Source organism: Carassius auratus, chromosome 36, assembly GCF_003368295.1.
Source record: "Carassius auratus strain Wakin chromosome 36, ASM336829v1, whole genome shotgun sequence".
Taxonomy (NCBI): Eukaryota; Metazoa; Chordata; class Actinopteri; order Cypriniformes; family Cyprinidae; genus Carassius; species Carassius auratus.
In genome coordinates this window covers 4,649,718-4,667,608 of record NC_039278.1, presented here as the reverse complement: position 1 = coordinate 4,667,608, position 17,891 = coordinate 4,649,718, and the positions used below count along the sequence as shown (strand labels likewise).

Sequence of the window (17,891 nt, the reverse complement as noted above, 5' to 3'; positions counted from 1 at the left end):
CCGGTGACTGTGGAGGCCAGGTCATCTGGCGCAGCACCCCATCACTTTCCTTCTTGGTCAAATAGCCCTTGATGCCTTCAGTGTGACTCTACAATTTTCATAGTCATGAAAATTTGCATATTAATTGCTGCTTAGGTTTAATGACTGGATAAAGAATTTTTATTATCTTATTTGTGATAAAAGCATTTTTTTATTGCAAATTACATTTTATTGGGTCTCTTAACAGTAATATGTGGCTGTTGAATTTTAATTGCTCATTGCAGAATCGCCTGTGGACTGGCCACTCCAGTTGTAGCAAGGCCGCTTTGTTTGTGTAGAATAAAAAGGAGTCGTTTCCGCTGGTTGCAGTTTGACTGCAGACCCTTCCCGAGGTGATCCTTGTGGTTTCCTGCTCACTCAGTCAAGAGAAACCAATTCACCTGCCCGAGATATCATTCTCTGTAACCCAAACCCAGCCCTATTCATATGTCGCCAAGGTCTAGAGGTTTGGTTTTCATGCTAAGAGGCATGTGTTTATCTATGTGAACAGCAACAGATCTCTGAGAAAAGTCACCCATTCAAAAGGCTCCATGAAAAACCCAGCTTCTCTTCTTGTAACCGAATGCCCATATTATAGGACCGAACATGCTCATCAGGTTGGATAAGTGTGGTGGGATACAGATGAAATTCATTCAAATTGAACTGTTCCAAGATCACCACAAACCAACTTACTGCAGATGTAGCCACACAATCAGCAAAGTGATATCCCCTGGTGAGGCTACCGTACTTCAAAACAGCAGGGTCTGCTCTCAAGTGAGATGAAAAGCTGTGTGGGAAGACAGGCACTGGGTGTAATTCCTCTAATCTTCAACACGAATCAGTCTTTGTTGTGCATCTCTGTGCAGCCACTACAAAGAGAAAGAAACAAACAGTGGAAATCAACTTGTAGATGCCTCAAGACATGCTCATTTTTGGTGGACGAAAACATGACATGTGTTTTTTTCTTTTCTTTTTTTTTTTTTCTTCAAACCATTTTCAGGCACTCTTTGTGAATAATATACCACAGAGTGTAAACAAAACCTTCAGTAAGTCTGTGTGTGTTTAGGTGAGGTGTGTGTCTAATGAAGTTTGCAGATCCAGGTTGTTTTATTTTTTTTCATTATTATTATTTTTTTTATTATTTTTTTTTACCCTTGTAACTAACCTCAAGTCTGACACTAGTTAGTTTTATTTATTTATTCATTTATTTTTGGAAAGTAAATATATAAAACACGAGAGCTAATTAGTTATTCAAGTGTCTAACTAAAAGATTAAACACCAGCCTGTTTAATCTATGTGAATAATTATTGATGGCTTTGTTTAGTTTTGGTGATTGTGCCATTTTTAAATGTGTATTAAGAAGAGCAATAGAGCAAATTATTTTTGTCTTTCTTTAAAAGTAAGGAAATAGTGGAACCATGCTAGATCTTTAGCATGAGAGTTGTGATTCAATTCTATTCCAGAGACATCAGGCCCAGGGGCCTTCCCAATAGGAAAGCTTATGATTGCATTAGGTATCTCTTGAATAGTAATTTAAGATTTCAATGCTTCCTGATCATCTTTATTCAGTTTTGAAAGGGGGAAGCTGATTGAAGGAAGAGAGAAATTGCTGCAGACTGAGTTTAGAACTTGGGTTGAAATAGTCCTCCATATACATAGAATTATTTAGCCTTCATATTGCTAAATGTTATTAATTCTATCCAGACAGTGGTGCACTGTGACCACTATAGTACAGGGACAGGATTGTGTGTCTTTAATCTGACCTGTGTGATCCGTGTGGTTAATCTTAAGCGAGAGAGAGAGATTTTGGAGAAAAGTTGTGATTTTGAGTTCACTGATGCTATCATAGTCTGAGCTTTTTTAAGTTTGGTTACATGTGAGGTTGTACCCACAAGGTCTATTTCACCTAATTATATGCTTTATAATATTAGTAAAAGTAACATTTAATCAATGGATTTTAAGAGCTTCACAAAAAAGTGCCTTCTCTACATTTTATGGGGTCTTTCCCACTGATTTCCTATGGCTGATCCGATTTGACTACAAACATCTATGCAGTGACTTATTTTTATGAACACTAAGACTCAGCAGTTAATGTTTTTTTTTTTTTTATGTGGCATATCTAAGTCACCAAGTTTTAAACCACTCAGACTGAGGAAACTACTTCTTAGAAAAAAAAAAAAAAAAAAAAAAAAATATATATATATATATATATATATATATATATATATATATATATATATATTGCAATCAATCAAAAATCAAATATAACTGAAAAGGTTTCAGTCATTTCACAGTGAATAAAATCTCCACCCATTGGACAACCAGTCATAAAATGCTCAGTGCAGTTTAGAAGCATATTTCCAGTGCTAAAAATTTACTGACCTTCAAACTACAAGGATGTAGCATAACGTCCTCTGTGAGTTTTACAGTCAACCTGGTGAGACAGGAAAGACATGTTCAGGGACCTACTTCTCCAATACATCTATTTCAGATGTACATTTTGACAGGTAAATTTAACTGTGTTGACATTCTTGTACAGGTGTGTGTTGTAACTTTGCATTATTCAAGGTTTCTCTCTCTCTCTCTCTCTCTCTCTCTCTCTCTCTCTCTCTCTCTCTCTCTCTCTCTCTCTCTCTCTCTCTCTCTCTCTCTCTCTCTCTCTCTCTTTTATTTACCTAGAGAGCATTTTTTCTATCTGAGGCCTTTACCCCTCCTGAGTCTTCATTAAGAGACACCTTGGATCCAGCCTTCGAACTCCATGAGAATATTGCCAAGGTAAGAGTGCTCCTCCTTCCACTCACTTCACTACAAAAGTCCAATAGTGATTATTTTGTTTGTTTGTTGTTGGCTGACTGGTTTATCAGGTGCTGGAGTGTTGCATATCTAAATTTGTCATTAGGATTTTGTTTTTTAGTGAAAGATTTTCTTGCTGAACTTTCAAGTGTTAATTGCACAGCTACACAAATCATAACTCAAGAGACAGATGCAATGAGAAAACGCAAATAACTTCAAAAGTGTTTATTCTAAATCATTAGCATTTTTATTTTTCAAGTTTATGCAGATAAGCAAACCTTTTCTTAATCTCTACTTTAATTCTTTTAAAATATGGACCATTCTGTTCTCCAAGCTGCGTTTTGATGTCTAAATGCAGGGATGAAAGTTTGAATTCATTTAGTAATTTAAAGGTCCCATTCTTTGTGTTCCCATGTTTCAAACTTTAGTTAGTGTGTAATGTTGTTGTTAGAGTATAAATAATATCTGTAAAATTATAAATCTCAAAGTTCAATGCCAATCGAGATATTTTATTTAACAGAATTTGCCTACTTCTCCACCACGGAGAAGAGGAAGAGTTGCGTTTGTAGAGTGTATTTGTCGCCATGTCGTCGAAACGCTGTTATTTCCAATCATCTTTGTTTGGCCTTACCAGAGACGCTGTACTTAGAGATCAATGGTTACAATTTACGTTGTTGGTTACAATTTATGTTTACTCTCGGTTCCCGAAAATTATAATCCACATGTAAAACAATGTGCAGAACATTTTGCTGAGGACAGCTTCCTCAATCTCAATCAGTTTAATGCCGGATTCACACAAAGGTTATTCTTGAAAGATGGAGCAGTTCCCTCTTTGTCTGGAGAAGGTGTTGTTTATGGACCACAACCTGTACGTGTATTTTATTATTTAAGTTGGTGCATTTAACAGTTTCTGTAACTTATTACACAAAGGGCAATGCTGTTTAGCTTTGTTAACTAGATGTTAGAGCTGTGCAAAAAATCGAATGCGATTTTCATGCGCATCTCGTCAGTAAAGGCATTCTGTGAGTACAAGTACATCTCTGGCACGTGTGTTCAGATCAGGATTGCCAGGTTTCAAAACAAATCTTGCCCACTTGCTTCTCAAAACTAGTCCAAAACTAGCCGAATCACATTTCCAGGAGGGCAGCGTGTGCTCAGCTGCTGTCGAATCACAACACAGGAACCGCTGACACAATCAGAATGTGTTACGTATTTGAGGGGCTTTATAGAACAAGGAAGTCATCAACCCGTTTTTATGACAGTGAAAACAGCGGTACACTGTTGAAAATGAATTGTGTGAAAAATACTGTTTTTTACACGCGAAACATGAACACATTATATAGCACACTGTAAACACAATCAAAGCTTTAAAAAAAAAAAAAAAGAAAAAAAAAGAAAAACAGGACCTTTAAGAGTTTCTGTGTGGTATTTTATTTTCTTTTTTTCTGTTCCTTTGGCTAATGTTTAATGCTGAATGATTAATCACTCACAATAAAAATAAGAATGTGTATGAAGAAATTAAATAGAGTGCATTTTTATTTTGTGTTGATTTGTGCTGACCTCACCCAGTCATCATATCATGAAGTGTGTCTTCCAGACAGGACAAAAGTGCATTGACCAAGCATCAAATGACAGTGTCCTGTGCTCTCCTGGGTGACATTAAGAAACCCCAGCAGTGTTTCAGTCCACATACATTGATTGCTTGGCTTCTGACAGCCTGTATCCCATCCTGGCAGTCTGTAGAGGAATAGCACACATGCTTAGAATCAACAACAAACCCTGTGAAAATATTATGAAATATAGATGAAACAGGCTTGAGATTTCATATATATATAAAAAAAAATGTTTCTCTCTCTCTCTCTGCTAGTTATGGCCACAGCATTAACAGCAGCAAGAAATATGAATATCATTAAAGTTCCTCATTACAGTCAAGGAGATATTGTTCTGCACCATGAATTATTCAGGTTGTTTGAAGACACAATGACACTAAGAGCTCTGGGACAACAGTGCATGGTAGAATAGATGAAAGGCTCACAAGGTGTCCGTTCAGTACCTTGTCTCCTCCAGCTACACATTTAAAACAGTATATACAAGTACATCAGATAAAGCGTCTTCAGAATCTGAGAAGGTAAATATTTATTGTAGTTTTGAATTCAGTGAGCAGATTTGGAAGTGTCAGTATATCATATTTCTCTCAACAATGGACAGAAAGGTTGGGAAACTTCCCAGAATAATAAAACAAGACAGAAAGGGTAAGATCTCAGGCTGTGAAAAGCATGCAAAGAGACACTGGTGTCGGAGAAATGGTAACACTTTGCAATAAGATTCATTCATTCTCCTTTGTTAATGCATTAAGTATCAAGAACAAACAACAATTAATTAATGTATTTTTAGTTTAATATATGCTTCTGCTGTTAATTCATGTTTCAATTTGACAGTAAAAGAATAATAAATGCTGTAGGAGTCTTGCTCTTTCTTATTTCTTGTTAGGTATTGCGTTTAAGAAATATTCCTGGTTCAGTCCAGATGAACCTTAATCAACAGCACTTGTGGCATAATGTTGATTGCTACAAAAACTAAACAATCGCTCAAATAAAACAATTTTCACAGAAGAATGATTTTAAGGGCTTTAGAGATATAAGTTTTACCTTTCTGCTTTAAATTCTACAAAAATAAGATTTTCGTCTACAAAAGAGGATTCCCCTTTTTCATGAATATTATACTAATTCTTGGAAAGGATAATGGGCAGGAAATGAATCCTTCATCAATAAGAAAAGTTATTACAAGGGCACATGGTTATTTCAAAGTGATTTTGATCATTTAATTCAAACGGTACATATATATATATATATATATATATATATATATATATATATATATATATATATATATATATATATATATATATATATATATATATATATATTTTATGTTATGTTATAATTTGTTGATTCAATGAAATATGCTTTGGTAAATACAAAAGGACCTCAGAAGGATACATGATTGTTCATAATTGGTTATTCTGTTGTGTATGTTATAGAGCATAAAATATTAGATTAATTCTTCCAATGTGCAATACTTTCACACTCACAGTCCATGCCCAATCCTCTAGAGGGCATCTTGTATAAATATGCCCTACTTTCCAAACAGCACAAGTTCTTAGTCACATTGGCCCCATAATGATGCTATAAGGGTTGCAAATTTCCAAGTGCCCTGAGCTTGGCGTGACTCTAAAGCCAATATTAATGAATGCTAATGCCTCTTGAGAGTATCCTTAAAAGCACGTGACCTAGTCACCTGCCAGCCTTTCCCAGTATGCCGTTCCTTTGAAATAACGGCTACAGACGTTGTTAGTTTGGTGATCCAGATTTCATATGAAAACTAAACTCAAGTAGCCCCCTGATGCCAGCTAAAGTCTGTGGAGGCAGACGTGAATTGATGGGGTGTGAGAGTTGGGTTTTGCTGCTGTCTGATAGTCTCCAGCTGCAGTACAAGCACACTTGAAATCCCTAGGTCCCTTTGTAAGGCCAGCGCTGTTGTATCTGTGGTGTCACGCTTCTCTACGCCTCCAGGTCCCGTAGGACCTTGGGCCCGAGCCAAACTCACTTTTTCTGCAGGCTGAGGAGCCTTGGGAGTTCTTTCAGTGAAGCTTATCACATCCTCTGCTCATTTTTCAACCCCACCTTTACAACCACAGCTGGGCCGGTTTGATGGGGAGGACAGAGGGCCTGAGTTGTGCAGTGTGTGTTTGAGTCAGTTCCACTCAGCCTGGCACGGAAGCCTGGCATCGATCATTTGAGCCGCAGGTATGCACACACTCCATCACCCTCGCAGGGTCCACATGCGGCATACCATCTCTCTGGGGCTAAGAGCCTCAGTACTGACTACCTAGAGTACTACTTTAAATATATACATCTAAAGTCACTCATTCCCTTAACTGGAGAGTTTGCCCTCCTTTTGGAATTTCAACTCTGTTCGCAATATTGTAGCACTGGAAATTGTTTGCTGTGGTTCCATGTTTTTTTTTTGTTTTTTGTTTTTTTGTTATGTCAATACTGAATCTGGCTATGCAAGTTGAAGAGACTCTGCACTACTTTTTGTACTGTTAAAAGTAAATTCTACAGAAAGCTGTACAAATGTTGGAGTAAAAACCAGTTAATTGGTTAACTTTACTGTAAATTACGTAAGTTGAAAAGGTTTAAATGGTTTAACAGCATATTATACCTAAGAATATTACTATAAATGTATGATTTTACGAAACTTATACTAGTATACTATACATAGATTTAAGTAGTCATAGATTATATGAAGAGTTTGGTTCCAAAACGCAATACATCCATTTTGAATAATTTGAATAAAAATGTGTTTTCTTTACCAAGAATATGGCAAGATGAAAACCACTATTTTCTGTTTCAAACTTTCACATAGCATCTTTAGCTTCTAATAACATTTAAGATTTGCATCAGGATAAAAATTAGATTTGCATCAGAAATAAATTACAATTTCAAAATGTATTAAAATAGAGAACACTTATTTGAAAATATTATTTCACTATAGAAATTATTTTATTGTATTATGAAACAAAATGCGGCCTTTGTGGATATTGGAGACTTTCATAAAAATGTACCCACCCCAAACTTCTGATTGGTATAAGGCTCACAAAAATTGTGTAAGACATTGAATACAGACTTAGTCTAATGTGAGAATTAATAAACTCCTGTATCTTGCTTGGACAGTTCATGCAATTAGACTGACCAAAAGCTTTAACTGATATGATCATATATGTGTGCAGTGCATGATGGGTAACAACTGCATAACAGTTGTGTTACCTGCAAGTTTCACAAGCTAAATTTTCCAGATTAGACCTTTGAGCAAGATGCCCAGTGGCGCGTCTACTAATGGAAAGATTGCGGATGTACATATGAAGTGTGCCTCTGTACTTGCCAGAACTTACAAGAGATAGACGAATGCCATCCAGATATTTTTGCAAAATTAACCTGCCATTCATTGCTTGCCCTGGGAATCAGCCAGCCATAAAACTGTGGTGGAGTAGGAAGCCTGAGAGGATGGAAGCTGCCAGCGAGAGGAAGCTGAGAGCATCTGCTGGTGTGATTGAACGTCCCAGGACAGCCATTGTTATGTGTCAGATGTAAACAGTGGCGGCGGTGAAGTTTGAAGGCTTGGTATTGTACTCTGACAGCCTGAATGACACTAGCCGGGCAGGGGAAGAAGGGTGAATGGAAGATTCTGCCAGCTTTGCTTGCATGGCACCCAGAAGGGACAGAAATCCACCGATGGTTTCCGCGGGGAACGTCTACCTGAGAAGTATATCAATTTAAATTCCATGCCCTAAAATGAATTCATCTATCGAAGGGCGTCCAGAGATCCCAATCCGAAGCCCCCCAAAAGAACAAGTTGTGAATGAATGTGGGTATTTTCACACTTGGGAGTGACTTTATATTTATATATAACTGGAGGAAGTGTTATCGTGGATTATGGACTGGTATTTTGGCTAAAAGTGACAGTTCAAGGTTAAAACGCCTCAATAATGGGTGTCCTAATCAGATTTGTACTGTTGTTTAGGACCTTTTCATTTTTGTGTGAATTATCCCTTTAGTGTGAACACAGGGAGAGAAGATAACATGATTATTTAGAAAAGATCACCCTAAACTGATGAATTACATATGGAAAGACTGCAGCACATGACTTGTCAAAGCACACTGAGGTGACTTAATCACTAAAGACAATGTGTCAACTCAAGTCCATTGCCTCTGGCCGCAGCAGTACAGTCGCTGTATAGCTGCACTCACTGCGTGTGTAACAGATGTGGCTTTTGTATGCTGGGATGGGAGACAGCGAGTGTGAGACTGAGAGATGATAAAGAGATGAGGTGAGGAGGTAATGGAAAGATTCTCAAAACTGCTTAACACCTCAGTCAGCCACGCAGAGGTTTTCATAAAGTATGTTGCCCTGATCTGCTTTTCTGGACTGGGCTGTATTAATTCTTACAGGAGAGACAAATCATAAAAAAAAACTCTTTATCATCGAAATTTAAGTCTCAAATTTTGCTGAAAATAATAGTTTGAGTCAGTCACTATTATGAAAAAGAGCATACTGGATAATCTGTCAAATATATTTTGTTCGTATTCCAAGGCAGGAAGTAAGTTATGGCTGTTGATCTTCAACTATGAGCCCCAAGATCATGACAGATTTTTCAGTTTAGCTGAACTGTTACTTTACTGAAAACATATACGGTACGTCTCTTAATCTTTAACAGAGCCACTTCTGGGAAATACATTTCTTCATGGTTGCCATTTTGATTCGAGTATGACTCAAATTTACAATGTATTCATCTGAAGTTCCCTTCAGGCTGTTTAATAACACCTAGTCGCTGTTATCTCAGTAAACACCAACTACAGCAGTCCCTCATGTAGACAGGCACAAAGTGGGATGTTCTGGCTGGACCACATTGCTGATAATCATTTATTGGTTTCTTAGTCGAGATGACTCTGAATATTTAGTCCCACAAAGGCTGAAGGTCACAATTGACTGTGCTTTTTTTCTGCTGTCGACCTGCAGATGGACTGGATGGGTAAAACATTCTATCAAGAAACACAAATTATTTCGTCTTTGGATGTTTATGAAAGAGCTCATTACTGGACTTCTCATAAATTGCATCTTTTGTTTGCTTCCCACTTTTAAATGTTTTGAAATGGATGTTTTACAGTAGCTAACCTAGACCGACTGGTTTTTCAAGTCATAGTCAGATGAACAAAATGCAGACATTTTCACTTTATCTCCCCGAATGAGGCGTGTGATTGGTTCTCTCCACCTCCTCTGCACCCCAACACTGGCAGCATATCAGTAGGAGTTTATTGCTGCCTAATACATAACATGACGAGATGTCAAGGAGTAATTTTCCCAGACACTCCTGGGTTGAACTCTGTGTTTGGTGCTCTCCCACAGATACTGTTTTATCACCTGGGTAATACAATTGGCGTCTCATTGTATGAGAGCTGACGCGGGTGTCGTTTAATGCACATTGTAACAGGGGAGTGTAATTTGTCCACGGAGCGAAAGCTGTCGAGTGTGTCTGCTTCACGTTTACTGGTTTGTCCCAAGCTTGGTGAAGATTTGTGGTTCATCCATCACTGCTTCTGATTAAAAAGCCCTCTGTACTTTTGAAGCCTTTTTGCTGAAAGGTTGAAAACTGCATGACATCTGGGAGCCTGCCTGGCACTTTCTGAGGACAAATTTGCCCATCCTTTCAGAGCATGTTATTGCCTTGACTACACTCGTTTCATTCCTAAATGTTGGTTTATGGATCTTAAACATTCTGAGGTGAACAATTATTTTCACGGAAATTAATGTCAAAAGTAGTTCCAGGCAGGAGGATGAGATGCGTAAGAAATCAGTCCTATAAGACCACTTTTTAAGGACAAAAGCCTGATGAATGTCTTTAAATACAACATCTAAACCATATTTGAGGTGTGGTAATCATAGTATAAGCAGAATAACTGATTCTGGTCCATGAATTATTAGAAAATAATGCACCACGTTCAAAAGAATAAGAAACTGCTTTGTGATGTGCACAATTGACAAGATGATGTGGAGGTTGAACAAGTAGTTTTGAGAATTTCATTTCTGATCTGAGAAATGCACCAAAGCAAAACTGTAAAATAATACTATGCTATAGATAGACAGACAGATTGCTGGATGGTTGGATGCATAAAGCGCCAGGATTCACAATTATTATTAAAATAATACTAAATTAAAGATGGATGGATGGATGGACACACTGGCAGTAATCAAAATTGCTATTAAAATAATAGTATACTATGGATAGATGGATGGACAGATAGACAGACAGAGACCAATAGACAGATAGACAGCGAGATAACAAAAAAAAAAAATACACATATTCAACAGTTAAAATTTAACAATACTAGAAGTGCTGGCATACAATTCTGGCCAGAGGGACCTTGACAATTGTCAGCATAATAATGTTATTACTGTTGACAAGCATGCTCGGTATCAATGCTGTTTACAAGTAGAAACTCAGGAATCCTCACTTGACCCCTTCATACTGAGTAGATTTGGGTTCAAATGTCACTTTCAACTTTTTGAGGCTTTGTTTCGAGTGGAACCACATAACATTGCATCTTGAATTTGGTCAGGTCTAACAATAGATTATTTTTTATTCTGTATTAATAAATTCTGTGCATAGAAGCCCTTTGATATATTTGATACTTCTTTTTTCTTTCACGCTATATCAATTCTGTCTTTTTCTTATTGTCACTTTGTTAGTCATTTTGTAAATGGACCCAGCACTGTTTTTTAATGTCCCACAAAAGCCAATTAAGCGCATATGATATGCATCTATAATGAAGCAAAATGGCACATAATTTCAAGTTGTTAGAAAACAAATGCAAATCTAAAATGCAGTCATGAGTGTATGCAATCCATGTATTCTGTGGGGACCGCAGTTTCTCACTGTCTTTACAGCTCTCAGGCATGCACAGTTTCTGAGAACATCAGTAATTAAAAATGAACACATCATAACGCACCAAGACAGCTAATCTGTGCATTTGTTACATACAGTTGTATTAAATTGAGTGTTGTTTTTTTTTTTTTTTTTTGTTAGTTTGTTTGTTTTTTGTTATCACACAGCAGGTTTCATCTGTGTACTACAGTAGGCATGCTGTAGTGTCTTATAGGCTAACTATAATATTCTGACCAGGGTTACATAAGTCATTACAATGAGGATTTGGTTGCATTCTGTATGTGTAACAAATAAATAGTACATCAATTTTATGATGGATAGAAAACAAGGCTAAAAAAAAAAAAAAAAAAAAAAAAAAAAAAAATCAGGACCTGGCTACACTGAAAATAATAATATAATATATAAATAATATATATATATATATATATATATATATAAAACTTTCATCAGTGTCAGTCTTTTGTTTTCTCTAAAGAGACAATATCTTAATTTATAATGCACTTTTTGATTAACAACTTTGCAGACTGTTTATATTGAAGGATATATATATATATATATATCAGGGTTTATAATTTCTGATTCATTATTGGATGCAGTCACAGAAATATCACATTAGAATATTCACCCTCTCTGCATTAACTGCTGTACCAACCAATGTACTAAAACCTGTTTGTAACTTTATAATATACAAGTGTAAATGAGACAATAAGTAATGTGTTGAATCAAAGTTTAAGTAAAAATACAAATATATAGAAGTATGTTGTAACACAATATGTTGTGTTTAAATAAAAACCCTTAAATGTGAAGTGTTACGCATTGGATTCTGGGAATGTCAGTTTTCGTTTTTACATACATAATAAATTAAATTAAATAATAATTAAAAAATAAAATAAATAAATAATAAACACTTCTGAAAACTGAAAATTTAGCAGTATTTTACTGTAAAATTACATGAAATGTCCAATTGGATTTATTACAGTTTTTAACCATATATAGTAAATAAAATGATAATGGACCAGCGAATGGACCAATGGAGAGGATTTTTGCAGATTATTTATTTATTTATTTATTTATTTATTTATTTATTTATTTATTTATTTATTTATTTATACTACAGTAAATCTTTCTAAGTCTTTTTTTTAACCATACTTATAATCATATAATCATAAAATATGTATATAATATATGTTTGTGACTGTATAATTTTGAATATATTGGTGAATGTATTGATATAAAATGGTATATGATATGCCATAGAAGTCTGTGTTGAGTCTTGTTAATCTTATTTAAAATAATATATATGTTTGTGTGTGTGTGTGCGTGTGTTTGCGTGTGTATGGATGTATCAGAAGTATTTTACTATAGACTTTTGACAGTGTGGCAACTTATTATAAATATTTATTTATTTATTTATTTATTTATTTATTTATTTATTTATTTATTTATTTATTTAATACCCAAATGTAAGATTCAATTTTACTTTAGTAGTATTAATCTATGTTTCCACAAAACAAAACATATTTATACATATTTAACATATTTAAGCTCTACTATCCTAATATCTAAAAAAAACTGTGCTGCTCATATTGTTCATTAACAAGGGTATTAATACATACAGCACAATGTTTATTTTATTTTTATTTTTTTTCATGAACCAGTCCAATCATTTAAGCCTATTCTTTGAATCCAAACACAGAACTCTGCTAAACATATGCTGCAATCTTATTAGCTTTTAATATTTTAATAATTTGGGAAAATTGCAAGCCTGTAATTTGAAATGAAACTTTGCAGGCAGTAAGTATAATTGGCTCCAGCATCTGGCAGATGTTTGTCATGAGTTAATATCTCCTCATTTTACTGTTCAATAAACACACAGACATTTGCTCATTCCTCTTTTTGCTCAGTGGTTTTCCCATTTTCTGTGGGTCATTGCTACAAATCTTTAGTCGAGAATGTCATTGTGTGTTTTTGTGATATTTCAAATTGCTGAATAAAACATTACTTAAGCTCCCTTTCAATGCCTTCTAATTATCCATTTATATATGAAATCACAGAGCTTCAATTCATAGATGACAGTTTTTCTGCCTGTTCCTAGCCAAACGGAAGATTTAACGGCTGAATTCATGCACAACAACATGGATGAATGACCTGCCAGTACAACAGACTCAATACAAACACACTTCTGTTTACAGCTTGATGGTCATGCCAGTCATTGAGAATTTAAGATAATGCAAAATAATTGTCACGAAAGCCCTTAAGACCCACAATACACAGTAATGCATGTCCCTGTTGAATGACTGGTATGTAATTCAAGATGCACTTAGACGACAAAGCAAGCATCATTTATGTTCACATGAGACCTTTTCTACCTGCATATTTAGTTGTTTTTCATTCACTGTTAACTCTTGACACACGGTACCATCTGGAAGCTTAATGACAGAAACAGAAGGCTGCTTGACAAGAGATTCATCATTACAGACATATTGCAGAAATAAATTTGACTGACAGTGGTCATTAAGGCATTGATTCATTAAATGCCATGTGGTCAGCTCTGAGTTTTAGTGCTTTGTTGCTGTGTAAATCTTCAAGAGTTGCTTGAACTGTGAGGGTAGTGAAGTTGTTATTTCATAGGAATGGGAAGATGTAGAAACATCTGTAATGTTGGCTCTTTGTTCAGAGAATCAAATTGTTAAAACATTTGTTAGTTATTTGTTTTTCTCGGCCAGTATTAGTACCATTAGTTTATTTTTGTATGTTTGGTCAATTTTAATCAGACTAAAATGGTATCTAATTTTAGTTAATAATAATTAAAAAAATATATTCATTTAAAGCTGCAGTCCGTAATTATTTATTTATTTATTTATTTATTTGGTTAAAATGATCCCATATCAATATTTGAGCAAGTATATTAACAGCCATAGTTCAAACTATCACCTTATTTTAGCCCAATTCACAAAGGTAAGATTACAGTATAATAATGTTTTCTAATTCAAGCATGACACTGCATCATTATGTCATGTCTGTAATCATAAAGAAGTTGTCCCAGCTACTGGGCTATTGCATGTGAGGATCCTGCGGGTGACGGATCGTTTATAGCCTATTCTCACAGCAGCTAGAATAATTTTGATGGCCGATTGGAATCCAGAAAGGATTATTTGTTTATGAAATACATGCAAATTAAATTAAATTATATTTCAGTTTCAAATGTGCATCTGATTTCAGATACACATTTGGGAGTAGCCTAAAAAAGATCTGTATTTTAAGGGGTAATATGATGTTGCTTTTTTACAAAGCTCATCAGTCTGAAAAGCGAGCTATGCTCTTATTGGCCAGCTAATCCAGTGCATTGTGATTGGCCGAATGCCTCAAGTGTGTGACAGAAATGTTACGCAACTCACCATACTGTTATGGCAACAAGACAAAAACAATAAAACCCATCATAAACAATGCATTTGTTGCATCCAGTGGGGACATAATTGCTGATTACAATAGGGTGTGTAAGAATGAGGGTTTTCAGGTAGGCGTGGTTGACTCTTAACTTTTATAAAGAATATCTCTTTGAGACTTTAGTCTTTGCAACTTTACAGATCTTCTTTATGCACCAAGAGCTTGTAAGACTCCAAATTCACTTAATATGACCACTTTAAATATATCTTTAGTGCTCCAGCTGTCCAGGTTTTAAAATAGCAGTTGCAACTTTTTCGTGGATGCTGGTTTTGTGAAGTTCCGTGAGGTCAGTTTTTGTGGAAAGATGTGAATATTGAGGTTTGCTGTCACTTGTTTGCTGCAGTAGTGTCTGATGGTCCCTATCATATTTTTTTTGGTTTTTGCCCACAATTCTTCTTTGCTGTTGATGTCTCTCCATGCTGTTTTACTCAGTTAAAATTGTAAAGACTGTTACTCTTGAAACACCAAAAGTTTGGGTTTTTATGGTTATGAATGCTTCTGCTGAACAGGCTTCCATGATTTGTAATTTTTGGAAGTCTGATTAATAAAACAATATGCATATGTTTTTAGTGCATTATTAATATCTTGCAGTGTTCTACATTTTTGACAACACTAGTATTTGTAATTAACATGATTTAATTATCATCATGATGTGCATTTTCCTTATCGTTGACCCCCCCAAAAAAGAGCGATAAAAAAGTAATGAGAAAGATTTTCATTAGTAATTTCACTAATTAGATTAAAACAAAACTCAGCCATGTGTCAATTTATCAGATTTGCACGGTGTGACTATTTCGCAGCATCATTTTAAAGGGGGGAAACATTTCAAATTTTCACTTTAAAGAACTCACATCTTTAGAGTTTCAAACCTACTGACTTCATATCCTTGGGGCATCTTTTTTTTAATGCTTTTTGAGATCCTAATTAATATGATTTCCTGGCTTGATTTTATTAGGGTCTGGTGCTATTAAAAATAAAGTCAGTTACTTTAGCAGATTACAGATGAGCACACGTGGTGTGATTTAGATTTTTACTAGACCCTATATGCTAAAAATAATAGTTCTTAACTAACTCAGCCCAGCTTTAAAATAAATTCATCAAGATCAGTGAAGAAGATGAGTCACAGTTTGTATACTTTTACACATTGTGCAGAAATGATGGACAATATTTTGTCCTCAGTAATGTCATTCTTCCCACTGTGTCTTTGTCATGTTCTGTACATTCACTGTACATCCATGCACATTTCAAATCTCCCCCTAGTCTGTCAGATCTGATGGCAAAATTCCAAAGTACATGTGCACTTCCTAATCAAAACATGCTTGACCCCATAGTTAAAACTCACCCCACTAACAGAACAATACGACATGGGAAACAAACACCCTTCGGTCTAGTGTCGAGAACAGACACAGGCCTGTCTCTGTGCTGTGAATCAGTGTTTAGCCATTCATCAGTCAGGCTGAGGTGCTCAGAGGGAGCCCTCTGCTGTCAATAACCTCCCACTATGGAGTCAATTCAATGCCACATATATTTTCAAAATAATTGAAATATTGCAAAAGAAAATAAAGTTTTGCAAACGAAAATGAAAGTGTTGAGAAAAATAAATGTGATTTGATGAAACTGATGAAACTTTAAACAAGATTGCGATGATATGTGGTTTATTTGTGTTCTTCAAGCTAGGGGTGTAGTAACAGCTGCTCTATGTGAAATCACGTACCTGATGGAATTAACCGCTGATTAGATAACCGGCTTTACTGACGAGATGCACATTAACGATCGGCCGATAGGTGATCGGAGCACCCATACTTCAAGCCATCTTGGGTATTTTCATGAGCGTATTCAAGCCGCGCTTCAGTTTGAATCTGAATAGCACGTTAAGCGCGGGGGCGTGATCACATTAGATATAATGAACGGAGACATGAAAAATAGACATTGCGTTGTTTTCATATGGATTACTTTATCTCAGAATATTTGTTTTCAGCACTTGTTTAGTTTAAAAGTAGACATTTCAGGCTTTCTATAGATATCTCTCTCATATCTCTTTACAGATTCGATTGATGTATTGCTCTTATCTGTACGATTAAAACTGAGAGTGTAATTTAAGTTATTTTCGGGGTTATCCGGAGAAAATGACTCAAAACGCATATATGCGTTAATGGACTCCAGAGGGTTAAAGTGTCTACAGACAGGCAACTGTTGTCTTAGATGATGAAATTTGCCAACATATTTCTGTACAACTGGAGTGAAACAACATTGTGAGAGACTAAAGTAAAAAAAAAAAAACTATAGAATTTAGATGTGTAATAAGTACATACATGTTTTATGTATTGAAATTACTTGAATGTGTGATAGTTCTCTCATCTCTGTGGCATTTTTGATGTAGGGTATTGGTTTTTGCCAGCCTATAGAAAAAGGGAGCAAAATAACTATAAAGCAACTCCAGGAATGAGACTATAAATAAAAAATCAGCTTTTGGGTTCAGGCACATTCTGTAGTGTTGATTAATGCTCTCTTTGCTGAAATCAATTCTAGAATATCTCTGTTTGTGATTGATTCCACATCAAACCAACTGACACTTAGGGCTTTAATAAGAACCCCCCCCCCCCCCCCCCCCCGAAAATATCAGGTGTTTCAGCATCAAGATTTTGTTTATTATATATTCTACATAGTGATAAAATAAAATGCATTTTTATGTTTTTATGTAATTAAAAAAGCATTTGCTTTGATGCTGTGGCATAGTGGTTACTCACTGAGCTACTGAGCATTGTGCTCATGTAGGTAATATGAGTTTGAGTTTGGCTCTCAATATCCTATTCCCCATTTGTTCCTTTCATAATTTCTTGTTCTGTATCCATTACATGTAAATAAAAAGCTAAAAAATTATAGCAAAATGCAAAAAAAAAAAAAAAAAAAGCATCAACAAGTAGGGATGCACGATATTGGATTTTGGCCGATATTCGATATGCCGATATTTTCAAAATAATTTTGGCCGATGCCGATACTGATATCGATATATATACAAATATATACTGATATATTTAAACTTTAATTTTACTGAAGAGAAATCCATGTATCTCTTCTGTACTGATTCTACCATAAATTTATTATTTTACAAATGTAGACAGACATTCAC

At 35.3% G+C, this 17,891-nt stretch overlaps 1 protein-coding gene across 2 annotated transcripts in view; it reads left to right on the top strand.

Annotated features, from left to right (window-relative positions):
- Nucleotides 1-17,891, top strand: part of LOC113055012 (inactive N-acetylated-alpha-linked acidic dipeptidase-like protein 2) — a 241,596-nt gene that overhangs the window by 188,515 nt on the left and 35,190 nt on the right. For both annotated transcript variants that reach the window (XM_026220927.1, XM_026220926.1), the window contains exon 11: nt 2,698-2,793. In XM_026220927.1, the coding sequence (XP_026076712.1) occupies nt 2,698-2,793 (96 nt within the window). The remainder of the gene's footprint in view (nt 1-2,697; nt 2,794-17,891) is intronic.